The sequence below is a fragment of the Lontra canadensis genome, unplaced genomic scaffold (assembly GCF_010015895.1).
Source record: "Lontra canadensis isolate GAN:19392208 unplaced genomic scaffold, GSC_riverotter_1.0 scaffold74, whole genome shotgun sequence".
Classification (NCBI taxonomy): Eukaryota; Metazoa; Chordata; class Mammalia; order Carnivora; family Mustelidae; genus Lontra; species Lontra canadensis.
In genome coordinates, this window is record NW_022631068.1 from 1,056,925 (window position 1) to 1,082,609 (window position 25,685).

The following is a 25,685-nucleotide window of genomic DNA, read 5'->3' on the forward strand; positions in this document are numbered from 1 at the left end:
GACTAACATTAAACTGAGCTCTCAATGTAATCAAAGACGTCAAGAAAAAAACAGAAGAGTGCTGCCTTTACCCCATGGGATTGATTCAGTGTTACGTAATGGCAATGTCACATGCCGGCACCACCTGGGTCATCTGCCCATTCCACTCCATACCCTCCTGCCTTTGAAGAGGTCATGTACTCTCCCTTTTTCACTAATCCCAGAAAGAAGCAAAGACTTTGGTTTCCCATAATTTTTAGTATCAGTAGTTTGAGAAAGAGCCGGGGAGTGGAGTCAGAGATAAGTATAAGCAGGTAAAATAGACAAGGGAGGGTCACCTAGAGAGGGTAAGGGTAACTGAAGCCCCAGTGCCTCGAAAGCATTGAGATTCAGGCTCTGGTCTGCTGAGCCATCTCTGCTATGGGCCACATTTAGAAAACAGATAGAAGGCTGATTAATAACTCCATACAGTAAGTAACTCATAGAATGTGGGCAAGTATCACTTCTTATTTTTAGATCCACTCCAACTTTAACAGTCTAGCATGGCTAAATCAGAGTTTCTAATCCACAGAGAATTTAAATTTTTAGCTGGGAAGGCCCTTGCTCTTCCTGAATTATAGCAGCTTTACCTATTCTTTATAATTCAGAAACTTCATTATTAAAATGTTTGAAGCAAGCTATGGAGCATCTATCATTACTTAAAAAGTTAATTAGATTACATAAAAGAAATAATTAGATTTGCATTTTTATCTTGGTTTTAAACTTCCAAAGAAGATCACAACGGCCTGCCTGTGGGCAATTAAAAACAGCGAACGGCGGAGAAATAGAGGAGACAGGGTCTGTTTTTCCTGGCGAATTCATGATTGAAGATAGAATTACAAAATATTTTAAGGGCTTGCTGAAGCTGGGGGCTAATCCTCGACTTCTAAGCTTTGTTTATAACTCTCATTTCATTGCAAGAGAGTATCAGATCCATGTATAGTGCCAATAGTGGTATCGAATTACTTCCAGCGGGTTTATTTAGTCCTGTTCAGAGGCTGTTGGAAGGAGATTCATTACCTGATCAATAACACAAAAAAGAACTATTGGCTAGAGCCAAAACAGGAGCACTGTAATTGCTTTTGTTTATCAATGTTAAATACAATTAACAGAGATACAACGTATGACAGAGCGACTCCGTGAGACTGGAGGGCTCCTGACTTTCATCAGGCTTGTGTCAGCTCCTGCAGCCATCTCCAAAAGACAATAAATGCCAAGGTCCAGCTCTTAAAATTAGAGGTCACTTAGATACTTAATGATGAAGCATATCCTCAAATATATATCTATTATTATTATCCTAGCAAAAAATTAATTAACCAGGTCATACAGGCCATGAAGGCTAATGTACAAAGTAATTATTTCTGATCCTTAGACAACTACTATGCATGAAAAGGTAGTCCTTATTCTGCTCAGCAGATACCTGAAATGCCTATAGTTAATCATACTGAAGGAAAAAAAAGGCAAGGTTTATCTCCTTATAAGGTGAGAGTAGGTCTCAAATTATTCTCTTTAATGGTTTAAGAACAATCATCTCCTTTTTTATAATATTAGCCTCTCTCCTGGTTAGCAGACAGGAGGAAGAAGAATGCATATCGAATGGTGCTCTATCCCATGACAGACACACAGAGACACACAAAATATATGAAAAGCACACAGGAATATATTATAGCCAAAATAGAAAATACTGTGTATGAAAAATACTCGTATACTCTCAAGAGCAAAATGAAGCTTCAGGGAGGAGAAAAGCACTTGTAAATAAGCAGCCTGTAATACAGCATTTAAAGTAGAAAGCTTTCAGATGAGATAGAGTATGTGGAAAGCAGCAGCAATGGCATTTGCCATCTAATGGAGTTTGCCATCTAATGCATGTATGAAATGATGAAGAAAGGAATACTGTACATTCATCACAAAGATTAAAATTCATAAAGATTAACAAAAAGATAAGAATTTCAAGTTTCACAATTATACTAAAAAAGGCATGTGTGGATGAATTCACTAAATCATTGGATCTGACCCAGAAAGCCAAATGCCCCAATAATCCCCCAACCAGCCAGCCCAGTGTTAGGAGACCAGTGTGGTTCCATCAGTGATATGATACACTGCCCGCATAGCACACAATATAAGCCACTTGGACATCTCTAAGATTGGGGTTTGAAGAGACATGAACAGGGAGAAAACACTGTTCATGTCTAGAAAAGTAAGTTTCTCACTGAGATATCTTCTTCCAAAGATTAAGCTTTAGCAACAAAATGCCAATATTAAGTATGTTCCTGGTAATGTGCTATTGAAACCAAAGAAGACTATCTTCTCTAGATTCAAGAACCATGACATGGGCAGTCGAGGTTGGATCAAGAAAGCAGGATTTATAAAGTATTTTCTCCTTTTCTTAGATTAGCCTTCTATTTAGTAGCTGATTAAAATACTGTACATATACTTTGATATGTCCAATAGATTAAAAGTGAGTTTTGTTGACTGGTCAACATAAATAAAATGCTTCAAAAGACTGGCTAAGATACTTGAATGCAATGGTGGGGAGCAAGGAAGATGATATGACCAAAGCAGTTACCTGTCTTTTGGAATTAAAGCACAGGAACCGACATTCCCAATTCCAGGGACCCATGTTCCATCATCTATTATTTTGGCTTTCCGTAGACTTGATGAAACTGCTATTTCTGTCCAGGAAATATCAAAAATGTCTAACTTTTTCTGGGCTCTATATCAGGGGAATTACTTAATAGGAAACAAATTAGAGGAATCACCATTTTCCCCAAAGCACAAACAGAGGGATTTGAATTCACTAAGGAAACAGCCTCCTAAAAGATCTGTTAATATTAAAACATTTTAATAATCATTTCAAGTTATTACACTGATTTTTTAATGGCAAAAATTGACTCATCAAAAATATAAAAACATTGGTTCACAAAACTCATTCATCTTACTTTCTCAACATGGCTTACATAGTGCCTCTTTCAAAATTTAGTTAGAATTTATTAAGGCAAAATTATGTCAAAAATTGTATTTAAGGAAGAAAAATATATAAGTGAAATGGGTTTTAACTACACATTTAAGTTTTGAATGATTTCACATAATAAAGACATGCGACTTCTACAATACTGTCTTCATCATGCCTCTTCCTACCTCTAAGGAAAAATCCTGCTTTTCACTCTTTGTAAACCATTCCGGTTTTCATTTGTTTTGATTATAATAGGCCCAGATGTGTTGGTGTGTGGTTATTACAAGAGGTTAGACAGTCCTCCCTTCCTTTATATTACAGCTTGAAAATTCTGAAACAACAAGACTAATTCACATGTCGGCATTCTGAACTAGAAGTAGAGTGCAATCTTGAATGTAACCCCCTGATCCATAATCAATTGCAGCTCTCCATAGCCAATTGCCATGCCTTAATCTTGCTGACCATGTTAGCTAACAGGTTCTAGCACTCAAGATTTGAAAAGAAGAAAGAAGGTCAAACTTGGCTCAAATCATCTCTGTATACGTTCACTTTCAGAAGAAGGTTTTGCACTCACCTTACTTTTACTCTTTATTCTGGTTTGTTTTCAAAAGGAACAATGTGTCTTTCATGATAGAAAGTGTTGGAAGCATCTCTTAAATCTCATATTTTGCTCAAAAAGTATACTAAAATTAGCCCAATAATAATCTCTTCTAAATTTGATCATGACGATAGCTTGTCAAAACCGTATTTGAAAATACAGTTAACCCATTCCCCTTGCAGAAAAAAAATAAGTAACTAAAAGTCTGAATATCAAATACCTGTTTCATAAGTGTCAGAGATGAATATGTTTTGTGTAAGGAGTGTTTTTCAGCATTTCAAAAATTCTTTGAATGGTCTATACTGATAAGATAAACACTGAAAAGATATGAAATAACGCAGTAGCTCAGGACAGAATGAACTACAAATACAGGTTATTGCTTCCTGTTATTTTTTAAAATATGAATTCTTATTATGAAGATTCCTACATATCTACAATGAATGCAACTCTGATACTTTGAATCTCTCTGATTTTACTATTTGTACAGCTGAGATCAAGTGCTGATTATCTTCAATTTTTAAAAATTTAAACAATAATATCCACAGTTTTAAAAGCAATTAAACTTCTATTAAAAAGCTTGAAAAAACAATTTCCCATCTTCTCAAATTGAACATTCTAATAAATAATATTTTAACATCATACTCTATAGTTTCTTGAAAAAAGGCACCAATTTCACATAGTAAAGTTGTAACTATAAAATCCTATGCAATCAGTAAATACTAATAATATTTCATAAAAATTGCCCTGAACTGATTAGGTCGCTATTCATCTGACATCCTCAGTACCAAAAAGCAAACATCAATTAAGACAGCCACTTCATATAAACAACAGTGGACGAAGGAGTGAATATATATTTTGATATAACAATATATCAAAATAAATAAATAAATAAATATAAAGATAGAGTAAAAACATTAACAATAAGTAACTGATAAATCAGGGAACATCTCAGGAAAGTTCTTTCATTCCTGCTTTAAAATAGGAGAAAGAGAGAGAACTAAATGATCAGGTTATTTAACACCTACTGAGTTCTTAGAGAGGAATCTAGAGAAAAATGTAGGAAACCACAGGCTAAAAATCTTGACCCTAGCAGTAGGAGACACACTGAAAATTCTAATAAGGGCAGAACCAAGGAACACCTGGACAGTTATTTAATTAGGAATCACAGCATGAGTCATAAAATAGATATCAGGATGAGAAATTATCCCAAGATTTAATTGTAAAAGCTGACTGTCAAAAATGCCTGAGACATTCCATCTCTCCTGTATTTGGACTCTTTATTTTGAAACATACACACTTACATAGGGAAGACAGAATCAGAATGGATTAAATAGCAACAATGAAGACACTGGCTAAAACCTTTGGGTAAAGATAACTGGACAAAATGCCAAATGAGGTCCAGGGACTTACTCAAGCACTAAGCTGGGGTACTTTAAATGGAACACCAAGTATAACTAACAAATGAAGCAAGGCTCTATGTTAAAATCACTGGCTTTCACCAATGAAAGAGTAGAAGAGTAAACTATGACTTCACGCGATTGATTTTTTTTAAACATACAGGAAGGTGTAATATTAAACTCAAGCAAAGGAATGCCATAATTCACAATATACCGCCCCAACTGGGCTGCAACACAAATTGCAGAGGTTAGAAAACATCCACAGTAACCAAGAGAAAGCACTGAGGTTGTGGCAGGTAGACAGAAGTCTGGAATGAGTATTCCTCAGGATTAATCACCAGACAACCAGGTCTGTATTCTACGGTTTTCTAGAAGTCACATACCCATGTTCCTTTTCAAAAAATGGAGGTCTCTTCCCTTACCTATCTCAGATAGGTGTTAGTTACATTAACCATCAAGTGTCTAAAGGAACATCAGAAATCAGAATTCCTTCCCAGACCATTGCAATCATGATCTATGTACCATATCATACTGCCACAACAAAAAAAGGGATTTTTAAAATTGTGTTAAAATTATTTGGGAACAAGTCTTTCTTCCTTCCTAGACTATAAGCTCCTTGAAGACACATAATTATTCATTGATCTTTCTATTCCCCTCAGCATCCAGCAAAAATGCAGTGAATATTTATTAAAAGCCAAATTAATTGTTATGATCTCTTCCCAGGTTTTAAGACTTGTCTCATAATTGACCCAATCAGACAGTCCTAACAAGGAAATAAGCGTCAGCTTCTCCCTATGATGCCATTAGATGGTAAAATACAAAACAGAAAATGGTTTATGGCAATAAAAACAGCACGTGTGTGCTACCTTTGAAACCATTTAGATTTCTACTGGGTGAGGGTTGGGCAAATGGCAACAGGAAAAAGAGATAAGGTTTATTCTGTGTACGCCTCATATCCGAAAAGAATGCTTAGACCACCATGTGATCGTGATGGATGTTTCTTACATCCATGTATACAACTGTACATCGTTGAGTAACAGCCCTGTTGGTACTGTTGACAAGAGAGGGGTGCGTTTGCCACATTTTCATTCCATTTGCAAGGAGGAAAGTATCTAAGTACCATCAGCCGAGAGTAATAAAATACACTGACCTGGATCTGTTGCTGCAGGAGATTAATTTTGTGCTGCTGCTGCAGAAGTTGCTGCTGTTGTCTTGCAATCTATCAGAAATAAAGTTTCGTTAAGTTCAAATGAAATGCTTGCACCTTTGCCATTACCCCAGGTATCTCTCTTGGAATGACAAGAATGCTTTACTGCACTTCTGTGTGAAAGAGTTCCTATAAAATGAGAGAGGCAGACTTAGTAAGCTGGAGAAAATGAAAAATTTCAAACAGGTGTCACTTCTCTGCTTACCCCCTAAATCTTTCTCTGTAGGTGAACAGTGCCCTTGTATGACACTTGGGAGCGGTTCATCCATATCTGCACTGGTCATCTGGAAAGAGTGGGAATGTCGAAATCTGATCTTTGGAGAATAAAGACAGGAAAACTCTGGCTACATTTTTCTCAAGAGCTTGATTTGGATGTAAAAAGTAAAATCTGTAAGCAAAGCCGGGAAAGAATTTTCTATTCCTTGCGGTCTACTTTGGTGCAACCTTTTCTGAAGGAAAGATTTCCAGAACTGATACAACTTACAAATATTGTCAAGGGAGTGCCAAAAAAGCAGCAAAAATTCAGAAATCTTTTTGTTGTTGTTGTGGATGTTACATGTACAAAGCACTTCTTAAAAACAAAATTTAATATTTATCCTTTTGAGGGGAACGTGTTAATTTTAAAGTTCAGGATCCACATAAAAGTTTTACATTTCCTTCCTTCATCCAACAATCAAATCCAACATGTGAACGTGTCATCTGGTCTCTAGAAGAAATATTAGCCACTTAATGCAAGCCCTGCTGAGGACTGAGTCTGCCCCTCAGAAGAGCAAGCAACTTCTTCGGCATAATTGTATTTACTATAAAACATGAGCTAGGCATTAGGCTGTCTACTGCCTCAAAAGCTGGAGCCCCGAGGTTGGGACGGGGCGGGGGGTTGGGAGGGGAGGGGCGCGCTCAACCTACTCACTGCCCACACAAGAAACCAGTCGGAAAAGTGGCCAGAGACTACTTAGAAGGACTTGGTTTTGTAGTGCTCTAACGGCAAGAGTTATGGTTTTTTCCTTCCTATTTCTTCTATTTCCAAAAGCCTATATTCTAGAATGGGCAACCTTGGAATTGGAAATGAATATGGATCAGCCCTCAGCAGTATATTTCTTGAGTCTTTTTGATGCTTCAGCCCAGAGCAGAGGGAAACACCCAAATCACATTTCACTCAGCCCAAGATAACAAAACATAGCTGTCTACTCCCAGATGTTGCTTTGTGGTTTCTGGTGATGACTGGCTCATACTGGAACTCATGATAGAGCTGCTGCTATCACAGGCTAGAGTTTGAGGGATGAGACCACGCCTTCTCAAAGCTTCTTAAGCAAAATGGAAACTGTGTCTAATCAGATTGGAAAGGCCCAGTCTGCTTGTCACCATTCAAATCAGAAACGGACAACTCGGCAACTCTAGGTATAGATGCTGGATCCTCAGAATATTTATTTCCTCTTAGCAAACCAGTGAAACACTACTAGGCATCTAATACTGATGGTCCCTCCTAAATGATAAAGTGCTGCATAGAAATGCATCCAAAACACCACAGTGCAATTACTATCATCCAGACGTATGGCTTTGACACAGTGAAGTATGGTACATAAGCACCATGTGGCTCAAATTCTGAATTTTATTTGCCAATCGGTTGAGCTACATGCTCGCTTCATTGAGCATGACAACCTAGTTTTAAGTGTCATTTAATTTTCATTTTGAAATATAATTACAAAGTGTTCACTGTAAGATATCACTCGTCTGCAAATGTGTCAAGATTAATTTGTGCTAGCTTATTCACAAGTGTCAATAGTTAATTACTGTGTCATCTCTGGATGGCTAAATGACATTCTAACTTCTGATTTTTTACAGTGTTCCTTTATGTTATTTTCCATTAGGGGCTGAGTCCATATTCCTACATGTGGGCAAATATTCAAGCATATAAAATACCAGACGTCACAACTCATTAAAATCAACAGAGCATATATTGCTCTATATACCCCTATAAAATACATTTAACTGAAAAGATAATTCCAGTAATAATGTCAGATTCCTAAAAACTGCACATTAATTTGGGTCTGTCTGATCTAAAGCATCAGGGACTACTCTATAGGATCATTGTTGTTAGATTAATGTACTCTTGTGAGACAGAAAAAACATTTGGGAAAGTGATATATTTTTTAAAAGATCTATATTTAAACTTTGCTTTTTCTTCTTCCTTCTCACATCTAAATCAGTGAAATCAAATTCTTGGAGGAGCCATGTGCTAATTTGTTTTCAATGATTTACCTATGCTATAAATAGAGTGACCATATAATTTATATAATTTATCATTCAAACCAGGACAACTTTTGCAAGTGGAATAGGGGGTTATTAATAATCACTCTGGAAAACAGGCATTAGCCAGGGCTATTCTGGGAAAACTGAGACCTACGGCTACCCCAGCTTTATAGTCAGAGAATATCATGGGACCAGTAAGCTTAAAGATCCTCAAAGATTTTCTAGACCAGGACCCTCCTTTTCTGGATGAGAAGAGTAAGGCCTGGAGAGAAGCAACTCACTCTTGGTTAAGCTTGGAATCACTCTTGGTTAACATGAGGAATACGTGTGATGCCCACGTGAGTAAGTCCCTAAGTAATTAATCAAATCCAAATGTTCTGGAACCATGTTCTCACTTCAGTTATGCCCGGTTGCTATGGTGCCTTTCTTTGTCCTTCACATACCATCTCAGTATTCTTGAAAACCTTGGATTTTATTTTTAGAAGGCTTCTTCCTTTCTTTCCTTCTTTTTTTTTTTAGGAATGCTTATGACAAATAAGCCAATCAATGTGATTACTCGCTGAGCTTGGCACATTCCACATCTCCAGTTCATCAGCTCCTTTTGCAGGGCTCACCTGTTCTTGCTGTTGGCGAGCAAGGTCCATTTGCTGCCGTTGTTTCTCAATTTGCGAGGCTGCCAGTTTCTTTTGTTCGTCATGCGCTGCCAGGAGCTGCTCCCGTAAACTGATCAGCTGCGTAATCATAGTAGAGAGCTGCCGTTCTTTTTCTGCCAGGCTCTCGGGTGTACCTGAAATGGAAGTGAGAAGATAGCTCACAAGTTTGAGAAAAGCCTGAATGAATTGGGGAAAGGGGGAGGGCAGATTCAGAAAGGTACTACCTGAAGGCACTTAATGATCCAGGACAGTAACTGGAGGTTACTGTGAGTATAGGAACGCTACAGAATATGGATGGAATGAACACAAGTTAGTCATCGCCCCTGCCAAGAAAAAGTATGGTCACAATAAAATTCTCACTCTTCCCTCTTGCTCTTTAAACCAAAACAAAACAAAAAGCAGAATTACCCCCATCCTCACCCTTTTATCATATTCCTCTTCCTCTCCCCTTACCCCTCCCAAATCTATCTGATCAAGCTAAGGAAACCTATGATATTTAATACCAAAGATTAGAAAGTATAGGTTCTGTTAATATTCTATAATATTAGTTATCTCTACACCTCAGTGACTAACACAGGATCGAGACCTAGTAGGTGCTTAATAAGTGTTATTTAAGGAATTTTCCAATCATTGCTCTCATAAAACTTTTCTGTTGTGTAAGGACCTGTCTCTGAAGTCAGAAGCTATTCTCTTGGCCATGGAATGAGTTCTACAGAGAGAGGGGAAAACAAAAACAAAAACAAAAAACAAAACTCCCTTGCCTCAGGTAAGAAAGGATTGAATCTGATTTTTCCCCCTTGTGAGGGGATCAAGCTAAAGTTCTCAAGTTCATCCTTAAAGGCAACGATGTTGCTTAGGGAGCTCCTTCACCCTTTTGTCATTTGTCATTCTTCAAAGGGAAAAAAAACACGTGTGAGGTTGAAAAGGTTATGCATAAGGATGTGCTGTTTAATGAATACGGTGTCGCTGAACACTTATGGTATGCACTAATGGTGCTGAACAGTCTTTTTATGGGCAAATTGCACAGCTCTCCTAAGTAAAGGGTACAGAATCCTTTTGTGAATCTAAATTAGAGTATTTACCACAGCATAAGAATTTCAACCCACTGTATTTGAGCCACACAGGTTTCATTATGAAGAAATGATCTATGATTTGAAAGCTTTTCAGAAAGATGCCACCAGCTGTCAAAGGGGACAAAGATTGCCGATGTGTGTGTGTGTGTGTGTGTGTGTGTGTGTGTGTGTAAGAGGAGACTTCCAAACGCCTTATGAAATCCCCCTCATTCCTGCTAAGAAAGCACCGGGACAGTTTGAGAAACTAACACTATTCCAATTAGCAGTGGTCCTATTTTCCAAGTGCCCCCATGGACAAAGGGAGCCTTCAGAGGATGTCGGTGAGTCCTTGCTAGTATATGATTCCCAGAAGGTAAAACTGATATCAGCAGAGAAGTTATGGCACTTAAGGACTACCTTGGGGTTTGTAATGCCAATTCAAGTCCTTAAAAAAATAAAGAAACAAACAAACAGCCAATACCCCATGTCCTTAAAGATTCACTGAATTGAAAGATGGCCTAAATTCAAAATTAGAAGAAAAATTAGATAGTGAGATGATGTTAGAAAATGTTTTCTACTGACAAAGGCACAAATACTGTATTCAGCTATTCTTTCCAGCTACTGGAACTGATTTTTTTTTTTTAAGATTTTATCTATTTATTTGACAGACAGAGATCACAAGTAGGCAGAGAGGCAGGCAGAGAGAGAGAGAGAGAGAGAGAGAAGCAGGTTTCCTGCTGAGCAGAGAGCCCGATGCGGGACTCGATCCCAGGATCCTGGAACCAGAGCCAAAGGCAGAGGCTTTAACCCACTGAGCCACCCAGGTGCCCCTGGAATTGATTATTTTTAATGAGTTTTTATTTCAGCAATAAGGATTTCAGCTTGGTAAAAAAGAACTTCTTGATCGAAATATTAAAACACAAAAGCAGGTTCCCAGAAGGAATCATAAAATTTCTTCAAAATTGCAACAAGCTCAATTAATTCATGTGTTTATATATATACATATATATATGTATATATATATATATATAGACACACAAATGTATATATATATGAATGAGAAAATACAAAATAAATATGAAATGTATTTATTTACTCATTTTATTCATTTCTCATTGAAAAAAAAAATACTTCCTGAGTCGCAGCTATGTGTCAGGTACTATATAGAACTAAGGATACTGACACCACGGCAAGAAAAAGCAGACAGAATTCCCTACTCTCATGCACTTTGTAGTTCTAAAGTAGGGAGACAGCTTAAACAAGAAATTATACATTTAAATGTAAACTATAACTTTAAAAGTATGACAAAATGATAGGTATTTGGGGGTACGTTTAAACAAGTTTGGGAGGCCCAAGTGTAAGAAAGATAGAATGAAAAAGTAACAAATTAACAGTAGGATGAATAGAAGTAACTAGTCAAAGAGTTGGAGGGTGGTCAAGAAGCTTTACAGCAGAAACAAAATAGGAAGAAGCCCTAACACAGTGGGGGAGAGTTCCAGTGTGTTCCAGAAGTTGAAAGAAGATAGCAAAATTTGAGCAAGTAAAATTAAAGCAAGGAGTAAAGTACCGGACAAAGTAGGAAGTTCACACCATTCAGGCCCTAATTACCATGCTTGATAAACTTCATATTTATTCCAAGAGTATTTCAAAATCACTACAGTATTTTTTTTTAAGATTTTATTTACTTTTTTGACAGAGAGAGATCACAAGTAGGCAGAGAGACAGGCAGAGAGAAAGGAAGGGAAGCAGGCTCCCTGCTGAGCAGAGAGCCCAATGCGGGGCTCAATCCCAGGACCCCGGGATCATGACCTGAGCCCAAGGCAGAGGCTTTAACCCACTGAGCTACCCAGGCACCCCTCACTACAGTATTTTAGATAAGGGATGAATGATGTGGTCAATCTAGCTATGGTGTGGGAAATAGTTTGGAAAATTGTAAGAAAAGATCATTAAGATATACACACACATTTTATTACATATATTTTTGGCAATATTCTGATCTACCTGTAATTTTCTTTCTATACCTATCTATATGCAGTGATTTAAGAGAGGGGTTAGGAGACTCTGGGAAAGTCACTGTACTACAATTCTTTGTTAATAAAGAAGAGCATTTATAGGAAACTTTGGGCAAGGACCAATACAAGGGCAGGATTCAGCACTTAGATTCCCCAACACACTGGAAGTTTTCCTCTTCTCCCAAGTTAAACAATGTTGTTTTAACAATCTTCAATATAGTCCCATTTTTCCTCTACGCAGGAAACAGAGAAGCTGAGGATAACATATGTCTCCTTAGCTTCTTCTGCTCAAGGTGAAGCCAACAGGTCTATAAATGCACTGGTGTTTCCAATGCTAATAGACACGTATACCTGCACTTACAGAATACCACAACTGAACTGAAGCTTTTTACAAATCATTAATGATATTCAAGCTGGATGATGTAAAAATTCAGTGACATCTAAATAAACTTTTCAAAAAAGCAAGCCAGAGAGCAATATTTTTAAGTGGAAATTTTAGGCATTCATATGAGACTGCCACTCTCTTCTCCTTAATTTGAGGAGCACATATATATTTTTTGAATAGATATGAGTGGCATAATGAATGCAGTTGGAATGAAATATAGTAGCAAAACAAGTCTCAAATTCCCCCCTCAATGGAGAATTTATATATCTATCTATACATATAGATACATATAGATAGATCTAGATACAGATATATATCTAGATAAATATACATACATACATATAGATAGAGAGATATCAATTAGTCTCTTGTGAGTCAAATTAAGGAGAGATCAATTTACACCATACAATAGCTTATACTCTCTAAAAGTGTAGGCCACTTTGTTCCAATATGCATGGGCATGTGTGTGTGCATGTAGGTTATCATTTTTCTGTTTTATACCTATTGTATTTATTTGTATATAGTGGTTTAAACCAAGGTATTTAAAACCTGTGGTACTGGATTTTTGTTTTAATTAACAGCAAACGTTTATGCCTCTGTAATAAAAAATAACATTGAATCTCAATCACATTGATCAACCAACCTGTGAACACAAGTTTTTTCAACTCAAAAATTACTAGTTTAATTGAATATATAACTTTGCTTTGGCAAAAAAAACAAAACAAAAAAAAAAAACCCACAAAACCCTATACACAGTCCTTAACTTATAATGGTTCAACTTAGAATTTTTTTATTTTATGATGGTGCAAAAGTGATACGGATCCAGTGCAACAGGGAACAATAGTCTCTCCAGATGCTGAGCAACGGCAGAGACCTTCAGCTCCCACTCAGCCACACAATCATGGGGCAAACAACCAATGCACTTCAATCGTACTACACCCATATGACCATTCTGTTTTTCACTTGGGGGATGGTATTCATTAAATTACATGAGACAGTCAACACATAATTAGAAAAATAGTCTTGATGTTAGACGATTTTGCCCAAGTGTAGGATAATGTAAGTGTTCTGAGCACACCGAAGGCAGGCTAGGCTGGCGCTCCGTTCGGCGGATTATTTTGGACTTAACGATATTTTCAACTGAAGATGAACGTCACTCCATCATAAGTCGAGGAAGACCTGTACAACTGCCAGAGTTGTTGAAAATGTAGACAAATTATGGGGCACGGTCGGGCTACCTAAATACCATCTGGCTATGTTCAAGGCAAATGACCATATAGAATGCTCTTATGAGGTAACTTAACTAGATGTAAAAAGTCTTATCTTAAATGGTGTTCTGAGTTTTGATAAACTCAACTTAGAAGAGGAGCTCAGATCCAGAGGATCTGCCCAGGCCAGCAGAGGTCATCAGTAGCTGCCTAACTGTCGTCTGCTTCACATCCTTCAGGCTATCTCAGAATCTCTAAAAAGCATTGCCAGGAAAGTCTTCCCCACACAAAAACAGAGGTAGTTTCATAAACTGCAAAGAGGGAACCAGCAAAAAAGCTTCTGTACACAGCTTCTCTACAAGTCAACGTGCCTGCTTTTATCCAATATCGCACACAGTGAGCGCCCGACACTCTCCGCTGTAAACTGTATCTATTCTCCAACTCCAAAGACAGTGCAGCAGGTTTTTGTTTTTTTTTTTCCATGGGGTCGTCTTTATCCCCAAACCACATCTGTCTTGAGTTTCTCTCAGATTAGTCAGGTGGATCAGTGCTCCCCAGGGCCTGCTCCAGCTGAAGTATTTTAATTTGACTAAACACCTGATTTATTTTATCTCTCCGATGAGAAAGGCAGTTTGTCTTAATAGAGCCTGTCAGCCCACAGCCCCATTCACAGCAATTTACAGGCAGCCAGGGACGCTGGAAGAGAAGAGTGCCGTGATTCTGTATTTTATCCTCCTCCAGAAAGCACCTAAAAGCAGCTATTCACTGCTACTGCATGTGGCATTTTAGAACTGAATTAGCTTTTTATTCAAGTAACTACACTTGTTGTGAATAGCTTATCTGTAAAATTGCTACATTCACTACTGATTTTATTAACCTTTGGCTCTATCACAAAATGGTCTTCAGTTAGGAAAGACCTTTAAAATTGACACATTTTTTTCTTAGGGGCCTTTATTCCCGTGACTTCAGATTTACTGAGTTTGATCCATTGAATTCTTTACCAGTTGTACTTAAAATTTTGAGTCTCAATAGGAAGTCAATAGTGCGTAAATAAGGAAACACTTTTCAAAATGTAAATACAGCAGCAATTTCCTTCATCAAAAGTTTTCAAATACCATCTTTCACTATAATGTTTCAAAATCAGCCCTCTAGCCCTTTTTGGTCAGAATTTGAAGAAATTGGGGGGAAAATGAACTAAAATAGGCTCTTTTTATTAACTTTACAAACTATAACTACCTGTCCGGAGGCCCCAAACCAACAAAGAAACCTCAAAATTGAGGAGAATTTAGGTATAATAAAAAGATAACTAGGATAAATCCCTTCTTGATATAGAATGAAAAACTAAAAATAAAAATCAAGTTTAAAATTTAGTCTTTTTTTTTTTTTTTTTAAACCTCAGCTCACAGAAGTTTGCACCATAATCTGCTAGTTAACTTCCCCCACAGTTACAGTCCATGGTGCTAGAAATGAGACTGGGCATCGGGAGGTCACTGACGATTCCACATCTGGAAAAGGCAGGCACCTTGCAGTGCACTTTACTAAGTAGAGATGGGCCCCACCTCTTTTACAATATTCTCATGCCTAGGACTTTTGCAATGTAAAAATTTCACACGGGTCACTCTCTTTATGGCTGGCCCCTGAGAGTGGTTCACAGCTACTAGGGACAACTAAATTTTCCTAATGAAAAAAAACAGAAACAAGCACAGCAATGGAAAGACAGAGAGACTGAGAAAGAGAAGGAAGGAAGAGGCTCCCTCGCAGAGATGGCCAAATTAAATTATGTTAATTTCTCCACACAGCTTTTATCTCTTCATTCTTATGAAATGAAGGGCACTGGTGGTAAAACACAATGTTTCTCAAGCCAAATAAAACTAATATCAACAAACTGCTGTCTCTAGAATTGTTTCCACGGAATTTAAAATAAGACTTCCACCTGACCATGTTCTGTCACTGGATTGCACATTCCTGTAATAAGCTTAATGGGACTTAACAATGAAACGACAAGAAGCCTGGTTAACTGACAGTGTCTGTGTTTGGAACGATGGGGAGGGCTGGCAGTGACGCTGGAGTGGAGTTCTGATGGAGATACACTTTTCCACATCAATCCTAGAAAGATTAAAGCACTTAACAGTAATTTCAAAGCAGCATCAACCAAAGAACTCAGTCAACAATCCAGAAAGATTTTAAATTAAGTTGAAAAGCCTAGCTCTTAGGAGTGAATTCCCTGGTTAGTTCTAATTTTTTTTTTTTTTTAATGGACATTGTTTGAGAAGAAAGCCCAGATACAATGCTAGTCATAAAGGAAAGCTGCATTTGATCTTGTCTGCCCACAGGTAACCTGGTTCAAGTGCTGTGCTCCCGCAGCCTCCTCACACATCAGATGGGCTGTGATGTCTGCACTTCACAAGCACAGTCCACCAGTTAGCACTGGCCTTTTTTGATAGAGCCTTCTTTTAAATGTCACAAAATAGGGCAGCAAAAAGTCAACAAAAAATAAATAGGGTGAGCTGGAGAAACTAACAATCTATCAGAAGGTCCCCTGATAAAAGTTACTTTGTGGCGACTGCCTGAGAAAGGAAACCCTGTCCCAGTGTACCAGCAGCTAATTTGAGTTCTGAATCCAACAGCAGTTTTAAAAGCTTTCTACTCTAAAGGGCCCCAGTACATCATAAAGATAAAGGATTTCAGTACAAAACCACCACAAAGACCTCTATTATCTTATCAGTCTTTGGTTACAACAGCTGAACCAATATGACTAAATTCTGAATGACTTTTTTCAAAACAGCAAAATACTGGAATTTCTTTGTTTTCTCATCAGTCAGCTATTGTCATTGCTCCCATATGCTACTGTCCATTCCTTAGTAAATAAAAAGTTTAATACAAGCAGCAATTGTGCTCTTAGGAATCACTTAGGGACCACTACACAGGAAATGTGGCTCATGGACTGAGGTACAGGCCAGTTTTTGCTTGTTTCTGGGTTTTTGTTGTTGTTGTTGTTGTTGTTTTTCCACCAAATGTATGAGAATTTCCTTCCTAAAATGCAAACAACTCTCATTTAAAAAGTCATTAAAATCTATTCTGTTCAAACAAGACAAGAATACCCAGGAACTCCCTATATTAAGATCAAACTCCCTGTCTATTCTAGGCACACTCACCTCTCCCTCAGCTTCCTCTCTCTCTAGCTGCAAAAGGAAGTCTATTCCTGGATCAACTGAGGTCTATTCATGTTGCAGATCCCAAAAGAGCAAGAACAATCCATGGAATTCTGCCATCTAGGCTCCTAACCTCACAGCTGGGCCTTCAGCCCATTGTGCTTTATTAGCCCATCCTTTTGGGATCCGGAAATGAAGGTATCCTGAAACATCCCTCCTTCAGTATAAGACAGGCTGCCTTTACATTACTGCTCTCTATGGATGATAATTGGTCATGGCTACATCTCCACAATTCACACAGAAAAAGAGTAATTTCTGGCCTTTCAGAAACATTGAATTCTTTGGTCCTTTAGGGGGAAAAATTTTCAGAAGAATTTGTTTCAATAATTGCTGTATAGGATAGGTTCTTTATCGAGAAACTCCACTAGGATTAGAAACTAGGAAAGGAAAGATTAAGAAGAACAGATCTTCTTTAACAAAATATTGTCTTAAGTAAGAATTTATGTGTTATCTTTTTTAATATTTATCTTAAACGTTGCATTGTTACTTCCATGTAGCAGATGAAAAACAAAGCTTTCAGAAACTAAAGAAAGTTGACCAAGCGAGAGCATTGGATTGGATATGAATTCAGGTCCTCTGATTCCTAATCCAAGGAAGTCTGGAAGTGAATGAAGAAGTATCTTCCCTCATCTCAGAGTTAGAATACATAGCAGGAAATTTCCAAAAGTTAGGAGGAATGCTCTAAGGGACCTAGAATTTTAATGCCACGTAAAGCTTAGAAATCCACAATTTCTCAGTAAGACTTTGTTTACAAAAATAATTTTAGGGGTGCCTGAGTGGCTCAGTGGGTTAAAGCCTCTGCCTTCTGCTCAGGTCATGATCCCAGGGTCCTGGGATAGAGCCCCGCATCTCGCTCTCTGCTCGGCGGGGAGCCTGCTTCCTCCTCTCTCTCCTCCTGCCTCTCTGCCTACTTGTGATCTCTGAGTGTCAAATAAATAAATAAAATCTTAAAAATAATAATAATAATAATTTTAAAAGCGAGGCTAGGCAATTAGACAACCAAAGAGGTGAGTAAGCTGAACTTTGACAACTTATAGATGTACAAATAGATCTTGACTTAAGTGATATGCCTGGAATTACTCAAGAAATTAGCACCCAGCCTGGCAGTTAAGATCCTCTGCTCTGTTTTATTTCCCAAACCCTCTCTCCTCAATAAGCATACGGCCTCCTGGTTCCAGCCCAAGTACAAAGATTGTGCAGACCATGGCATTCCCAAACATTCCAGAAACAAAATTTACAACACCAATGAAAGGCTGAGAAATACACTCAGATATCTGGACACATGAAGTGTGCTGCTGCCATAGGGTGCAGTGTGGCCGCAGACTGAGATGGTGAGGGGCTAGCCAATAGGAAGTCACCTGGAGAAGTCGAGGAAGTGTTCCTAGCAAGGACCGAGGAATCTGTCTGATACAACTAAGGCTTAGGACAGTTGCCTATAGAAGCACACCATATGCTTGCCCACTTCCAGGGTGCATTTACAACTTGCCTAGTGTAGATCAAGGGAACCCCTGCCTTAGTACAATATGCCTCATTGTATAATAATAATTGCTTAAACTTACACAGAATTGCTTTGTGTTAGGAAGAGCTTTAGATCTATACATCAACTCACTGAGTCCTCATGACAATCCTATGCAGTAGTTCATATTGTTATCTCCATGTTAAAGATGAGGGAACTAAAGCATAAAAAGGTCAAGCAATTTGTCCAAGTTCTAAGCTCTTAAATCATATGTCTAAGATTCAAAAATTGGGCAGTTGGGCCAAAGACTCTGTCCTCTTAACCATATGATAAATGGAGAATAGTACTCTTAAATAATCCACCTTCTCAAAACAACTTCACCCAGAAAAAGTAGCTGAAATTCTTTTTGAGTTCTGTTGTTGTTGTTGTTTTTTAAATACAATGTTCCTGAGGTCCTTACTAAAATGAAAGAATTTACCTAGGGAAGGATCTAGGATACCTTTTGTTCTTTAAGATAGCTCAACCCACTAACACAAAGCTCTTCTGACCCTTTAGCATAAAACACAAATATCTCCCATTATCTGTAGTTGCTTTCCATTACTAATCCAATCTCTCACTCTCTTAGTCTCTTTCTCTTTTATCCATCTAATTGTATTTCCTTCAAATTCTAAACTCCTGGTGTTCAGATCTCCCCATCTGGATTCCTGTTTAAAACTCCACCAGACCAGGGGTGCCTGGGTGGCTCTGTTGGTTAAGCCACTGCCTTCAGCTCAGGTTATGATCCTGGAGTCCCTGGATCAAGTCCCACCCACATCAGGTTCCCAGCTCCACGGGGAGCCTGCTTCTCCCTCTGACCTTCTCGCTCATGCTCTCTCTCATTCTCTCTCAAATAAATAAAATGTTAAAAAAAAAAAAAAAACCTCCACCAGACCTAATATGTGGACCTGAACTCTCAAATATTGGAGTCTTAGTTTTCCCCCAACATATTTGTTCTCTGGCTTTTAGAGGCCCTTTTGGCTCCTCCTTAAATCCCGACCTCAGCTTTGCCCTTAATTACTTGATCAGCAATCTAGAGAGCCCAGTCCAGATCACCTTCTTCCCCACTGTTGTCTGTAGGTATCAGGACATCCCAGTGGACCTGGCTGCTACTAGTGCTAAGACTCTAATGGGAAGGTTTGTTAAAAACTTTACATTAAAATGAACTGAAACAACAACGAAAGAAGATTGCTTATTTGTATTTTTACATAATCACTGATAGTTCACAGATACCCAAATTACAGTACTAAGTATCTGATCAGATAACTAGCCAGAAATACAGAAACCACACATTACAAACTCAGATGGTGAGTTTGTAGAAGGGAAAATGGAAATGGAAATTTCATACTGTTTCTGAAATTGTGGTTTCTTTGATTGTTCTTTCATAGCTGAATACAGCTGGATGAGTAGCAAATTCTTTTCATTCTCAATTTTGACATTAACATTGATTTCTGGTACAATAGGTGCTATCATCATCTCACTATAAAACTACATTATGTTCAGAAAGCTTTTTTGAAGGTTATCTAATGTTTCCCATGTAAAAGCCATAATATTCAGGGCACAAAAATTAAGGAATACCAAAGAAAGGAAGAAAGACAATTAAAACCTCGGTCCAGAAATGATCAAGCTTGTCTCACCACAGGATGATCTTTAACATGCTAATGTAAATGTGAACAAAATATTTCTAAACATTTTAAGCCCTTTTCTTTTAAAAATTAAATTAAAAGTCAGTGTATGTTTGTTCAACCAGTTTAGTCACAAACAGGATGTCCTATTCTCATACTGGGACATTCTCTTACAAATGCACAGAAAAGCATGGTTCAAGGTTTTAAAAGAGGATCACTTCAAACAATAACTGCAGGTTACAAATGGAATTTTAAAAGAAGTTTATAAAAATCACTTTCTAATGTAACTTTGAAACATTTATGGTCTTACAATTGTCATATGAATAAAAAATAAGGATTTCTACTTTTTTAACTTGAAGGCAAAAGCTAGCCATTTGATGCAGAGGCAAGAAGGTAAAAATATATTAATATTTGAACCTCATGAGGAATAGAATACCACAGTCGTTGGGATAGTTCTGATAAATTACCTCAGCAGTGCTGGACAGCACCTTTTAAAGAAACAAATGTCTGAAAAGGCATCAAGATGATGGCAATCATTGCATTTAAGGGCGATACTTAAAAAGAACTTTGGTTGTAAAAAACATTATAACATCAGTAGTCCCAGAGGACCTGCAGAGGTAACGGGCTCTTCAAACACACAGATCGCAAGCACATCTTCCCTGCTGGACTCTGCTGGCTCCCCAAACAGGTTTAAAACCTCTGCTGTGAATTAGGTAAGAATCTTAGTGTTACTCCTAATTCTCTGTGGAAAAGGGGTGGGGAGGAAGAGCAAATGAGAGGCCATGATGGGTACTTCCTACCTGACTGCTGCTGAAGGGCAGGCTGTGTGTCATGTTCATCTCTGTGACAAAGCACAGATCTTAACTATGGTACCCACCACTTATTTTGTGCTCAGTAAAGTTGAAGTGAACGCATAACCAACTCTATCTAAATTGTTAGTTCCCAGAACAGCTAGAGATAGGAATTGCTCTTTTTAACAAACCAGATAGAATTGCTCTAGACTTCAGCAATATTTCAGCCTTATGTGAGTTGCTTCCAGTTAGTTACCACTGTTAACTGCCTGAAATTAATGACCATCTTCATTGCTATGTAAGCAGTAGAAAATCAAAGCCAATTAAAAGAGGTAAATAATAAAATTTGGAAAACTAAAGAAATGTAGATTCAGATTCTACAAACATTTTTTTTGAGCACTATGATGGTTCAAATACTTCCTATGCACTAGGGTTAGTACTTAGCATTTTTAACATTTCAACAAACTTGGGGAAATGAGGCAAATAAGGTTAAAATATGTCTAAGATAACATAGCTTGTAACCAATAGAGCCATGATTCTAAGCCAGAAGACCTGATCTCCAAGCCCAAGCTCTTTCCAGTAAACCACAAACATTTCTAGGGAAAAAAGAAAGAAAGAAAAGACAACTAGTTTAAGACAATGACTTCATACAGTCTTCATCAAGTCCTTCTGCATTTTTTTTTAAAGTTAAATATTGTGTTGGCAGATATAATGGTATTAAAAGGAAAACTACATTTAGGACAATTACAATGTAACATTATTTAAAATCTTGTAAATAATAAACAAAATCTGATGACTAAAAGGACTGAATCTATGTATATATATTTGAAAATTCTCTACTCAGGGGGTGCCTGGTGGCTCAGTTGGTTAAGCATCCAGCCCAGGTCATGATCTCAGGCTTATGACATGAAGCCCCACCTCAGGCTGTGCTCAGCAGGGAGTCTGTCTAAGATTCTCTCTCTCCCTCTCCCTTTCCCCTCCCCCCCATATAAATAAATCTTTAAAAAATATATTTTAAAAATAATAAAATAAATAATTATTTAAAAGAAAAGAAAATGAGTAGGGACTCATTTCTGAGTAGGGACTCAGAAGATGTTACACCTAGAAATTAAATTCCAAGTCGTGTGAAAAAAAATTTCAACACTTCTCTGAATACCAACTATAACTTAGAAGGTAGAATCAACTGAAAGACTACATGAATTATATAAGCAATTATATAATATATAATTATATAAGCAATTATACAGGAAATAATTCAGAGGGACTTACATTATTATATTAACCCTTTCTAACACTATCTTCTTTCAATAGAATTGAATTATAAGCCAAGACACTGTAATCAGAGATTACAGAACCTATAATCAGGTTCTAATTCTTAATTGGCGAAAGAAAGAACTGCCAGGGGACACCTGGGTGGCTCAGTGAGTTAGGCCTCTGCCTTCAACTCTGGTCATGATCTCAGGGTCCTGGGATCGAGCCCTGCATCGGGCTCTCTGCTCAGCAGGGAGCCTGCTTCCCCCTTCTCTCTTGCCTGCCTCTCTGCCTACTTGTGATCTCTCTCTCTCTCTGTCAAATAAATAAATAAAATCTTTAAAAAAAAACAAAGAAAGAACTGCAAAAAGAGTTACATACAATTGATTAGCCAACTCATTCAGCTGTCCTTATGTCACCAAAGCTTTTTTAGAGGAATTTTTTTTAAAGTATACTTTTTAATGGATAAAATCTACTCTTTGGTTGAATTTAAAAATTCAATGGGAAGAATGACCCTGACTATATCCCTATAGATTGATCCAAATCAGTGTCTTGCAATATTTTAAAGTCTATGCCCCCTACCCAGCTTTCTCACACTTTATTTTATATACCTACACTAGCCAAGAAGATTTTGTTTAGCTGATTCACTATCTATAGTTTAAGAAAATAATAGGTATACTAATAAGCTTTAACAAACTACAAGCAACCTCATTTGAGATTTCTGTTCTACTTGCCCCCCAAAATTATAATTAAGTAAATGGGTATTTGCAGCTTGTTTCTCCTACACTTACAAGTTTAAAACAAAGTTGAAAAATTTTAACTGTTCATTGACTTTATAAAAACAACACTTTCTTACCTGATACAGCTTATTGACACATCTGTAGCATATCTCTAATCTCTTTAAAAAATGTTGATAGGTTCCTTTCTGTGTAAATATTTATTTTTTGCTCCGAACCTATTTTTTCTTTTTAAAGTTTTATTCAAATTCCAGTTAGTTAACATACAGTGTAATATTGGTTTCAAGTGTGCAATATAGTATATATTTCATACAACACGTGCTGCTCATTATAAGTGCACTCCTTAATCCCCATCATATACTTTAAAAAATTTTTTATTTAAAAATCAATTTAGTTAACATATAGTGTATTATTAGTTTCAGGGTAGAATTTAGTGATTCATCAGTTGCATATAACACCCAGGGCTCATTTCCATCAAGTGTCCTCCTTCATGCCATGACCCAATTACCCCAACACCACACCTACCTCCCATCTGGTAACCCACAGTTTGTTTCCTATAATTAAGAGTCTCTTTGCCTCCCTCTCTCTTTTTATCTTATTTTATTTTCCTTCCCTTCCCCTATGATCATTTTTTTTCCTTAAATTCCACAAATAAGTGAAATCATGGCATTTATCTTTCTCTTACTTCACTTAGCATAATACCCTCTAGTTCCATCCATGTTGTTGCAAATGGCAAGTTTTCGTTCTTTTTGATGTCTAAGTAATACCACATCTTCTTAGGCATTCATCAGTCGATGAACAACACTTGGGCTGTTTCCCTAATTTGGCTACTGTAGATAATGTTGCTATAAACATTGGGCTGCATTTGTCCTTTTGAATTAGTATTTTTGTATTTTTTGGGTAAATACCTAGTAGTGTGATTGCTAGATCATAGGGTATCTCTATTTTTAACTTTTTAAAAAAGATTTTTATTTACTTATCAGAGAGAGAGAGAGCATGCACAAACAGGGGGAGAGGCAGAGAGGGAACCAGACTCCCTGCTGAGCAAGGAGCCTGATGTAGGACTCTATCCCAGGACACCAGGATCATGACCTGAGCCGAAGGCAGACGCTTAACCAACTGAGCCACCCAGGTGTCCCTATTTTTAACTTTTTAAAAAAATATTTTATTTATTTGTTTGACAGGCAGAGATCACAGGTAGGCAGAGAGGCAAGCAGAGGGGTAGGGGGAGGCAAGCTCCCCGCTGAGCAGAGAGTCTGATGCAGAGTTCGATCCCAGGACCCTGAGATCATGACCTAAGCCGACGGCAGAGGCTTTAACCCTCTGAGCCACCCAGGCACCCCTATTCTTAACTTTTTGAGGAACCTCCATATCATTTACCAAAGTGGCTGCACCAGCTTGTATTCCCACCAACAGTGCAAGAGAGCTCCACATCCTCACCAACACATGTTGTTTCTTGAGTTGTTGAATTTAGCCATTCTGACAGGTGTGAGGTGACATCTCATTGTCTTTCTGTATATTTAATGTACTGTGATTTCAGTGGTACTCTATTACTATGCACGTATTTTATTTTTGTTATGTTCAGTGACAAAGACAATTTACCTGATCACTTTTTTGGCAACAATAGCAGACATAATCTTCTGAGTTACTTGATAATATTTTTCTTTTAATTTGTTTACTATTAGCTATTTCCCCAGCTCCTAAAACAGACACATAGTAAGGCTTCAACAAATACTTTTGGAAAGGAATTCTATTACGTGAATTAATTCATATAATTCATCATTCAAAGGAGGACATTTTTTAAATGAATGGAGACACTGTGAATGAGTACATCAAGAACAAAAGTATAAACCAGGCAATCCCAGGTAAGCTCAAACACAGTCATAACTTATGGTCACCTAAGGTTAGTTTCTAAATATTGTTATGTAAATAGAACCCTAGAGTTGATAAACTTCATATTTTCCATATTTAATGGAATTTTATGCTGTTGGTAAGCCTGAAATATGGATGATGCAATTCTATAGAATAATTAGGCTCAGTTCATCACTTTTGAACACATGCAGAAATTCAATATAAACAAATATAGATATAATGGACCCTTCATTGAGTAAACATAACAAGGTAATCTTGGTTTCATAAAGCTTGTACAAATGCTCCTTACTTGTCAAGTATTTTGAAGAGAAATTTTTAATATAACATTCATAGAAATAGTCAATCAATTTTCCATGAAATGTAATTCCCAATTAGGAAGCTACAAGGTCATGCTAATTTTTCTCATTTTAGAAGAGACAAACTTACAATTTTACTTAGTAATTAACTAAACAACACAAAAATATCCATCTAAAAATAGAGGAGAATATTAAAATGTCTAAATCTTATAGCATTGTATCATCGTAAATTTTAATTTTGATATTAAGCATATGTTCTTCTTTCATATGATAAATATCCAAATGTATGAATCAATGAAAAACATATTTGCTTCTGAAGATTCTAAGGCCTTCGGTTATAACTAAGGAAGAAATAATGAAAGTTATTTTAAAGCAAAATTAATGAAAAGTTCTGTCTAGCATAAAGACAGTAAAATAAAACTTTCCTACTTAATTTTAAGTTGAAAATTCAGCCAAATTTTTGAAAATCTATACCAGAATTCAGTAAAAGCCACAGAGTCAAGGGCCTTTGAGTAAATTTTATGGGAAAAGAATTTTCTACAGAATTTTCTACAGAACTGTAGAATTCCAGTTCTACAAAACAGTATTTAAAATCTACATGCTAACAATTATTCCAGAGAGTTTATAGTTAAGTTTCTAGGAAATCAACAGCAACAATGTTTACCAAATTTCTTCC

At 37.2% G+C, this 25,685-nt stretch overlaps 1 protein-coding gene across 1 annotated transcript in view; it reads right to left on the bottom strand.

Moving 5' to 3' along the window:
* SOX6 (SRY-box transcription factor 6) overlaps window positions 1–25,685 on the bottom strand; it is a 595,512-nt gene that overhangs the window by 180,414 nt on the left and 389,413 nt on the right. Inside the window, exons 6-7 of the mRNA XM_032881120.1 lie at window positions 9,038–9,210; window positions 6,117–6,185 (exon numbers count right to left, since the gene is read on the bottom strand). Of these exons, the coding sequence (XP_032737011.1) occupies window positions 6,117–6,185; window positions 9,038–9,210 (242 nt within the window). The remainder of the gene's footprint in view (window positions 1–6,116; window positions 6,186–9,037; window positions 9,211–25,685) is intronic.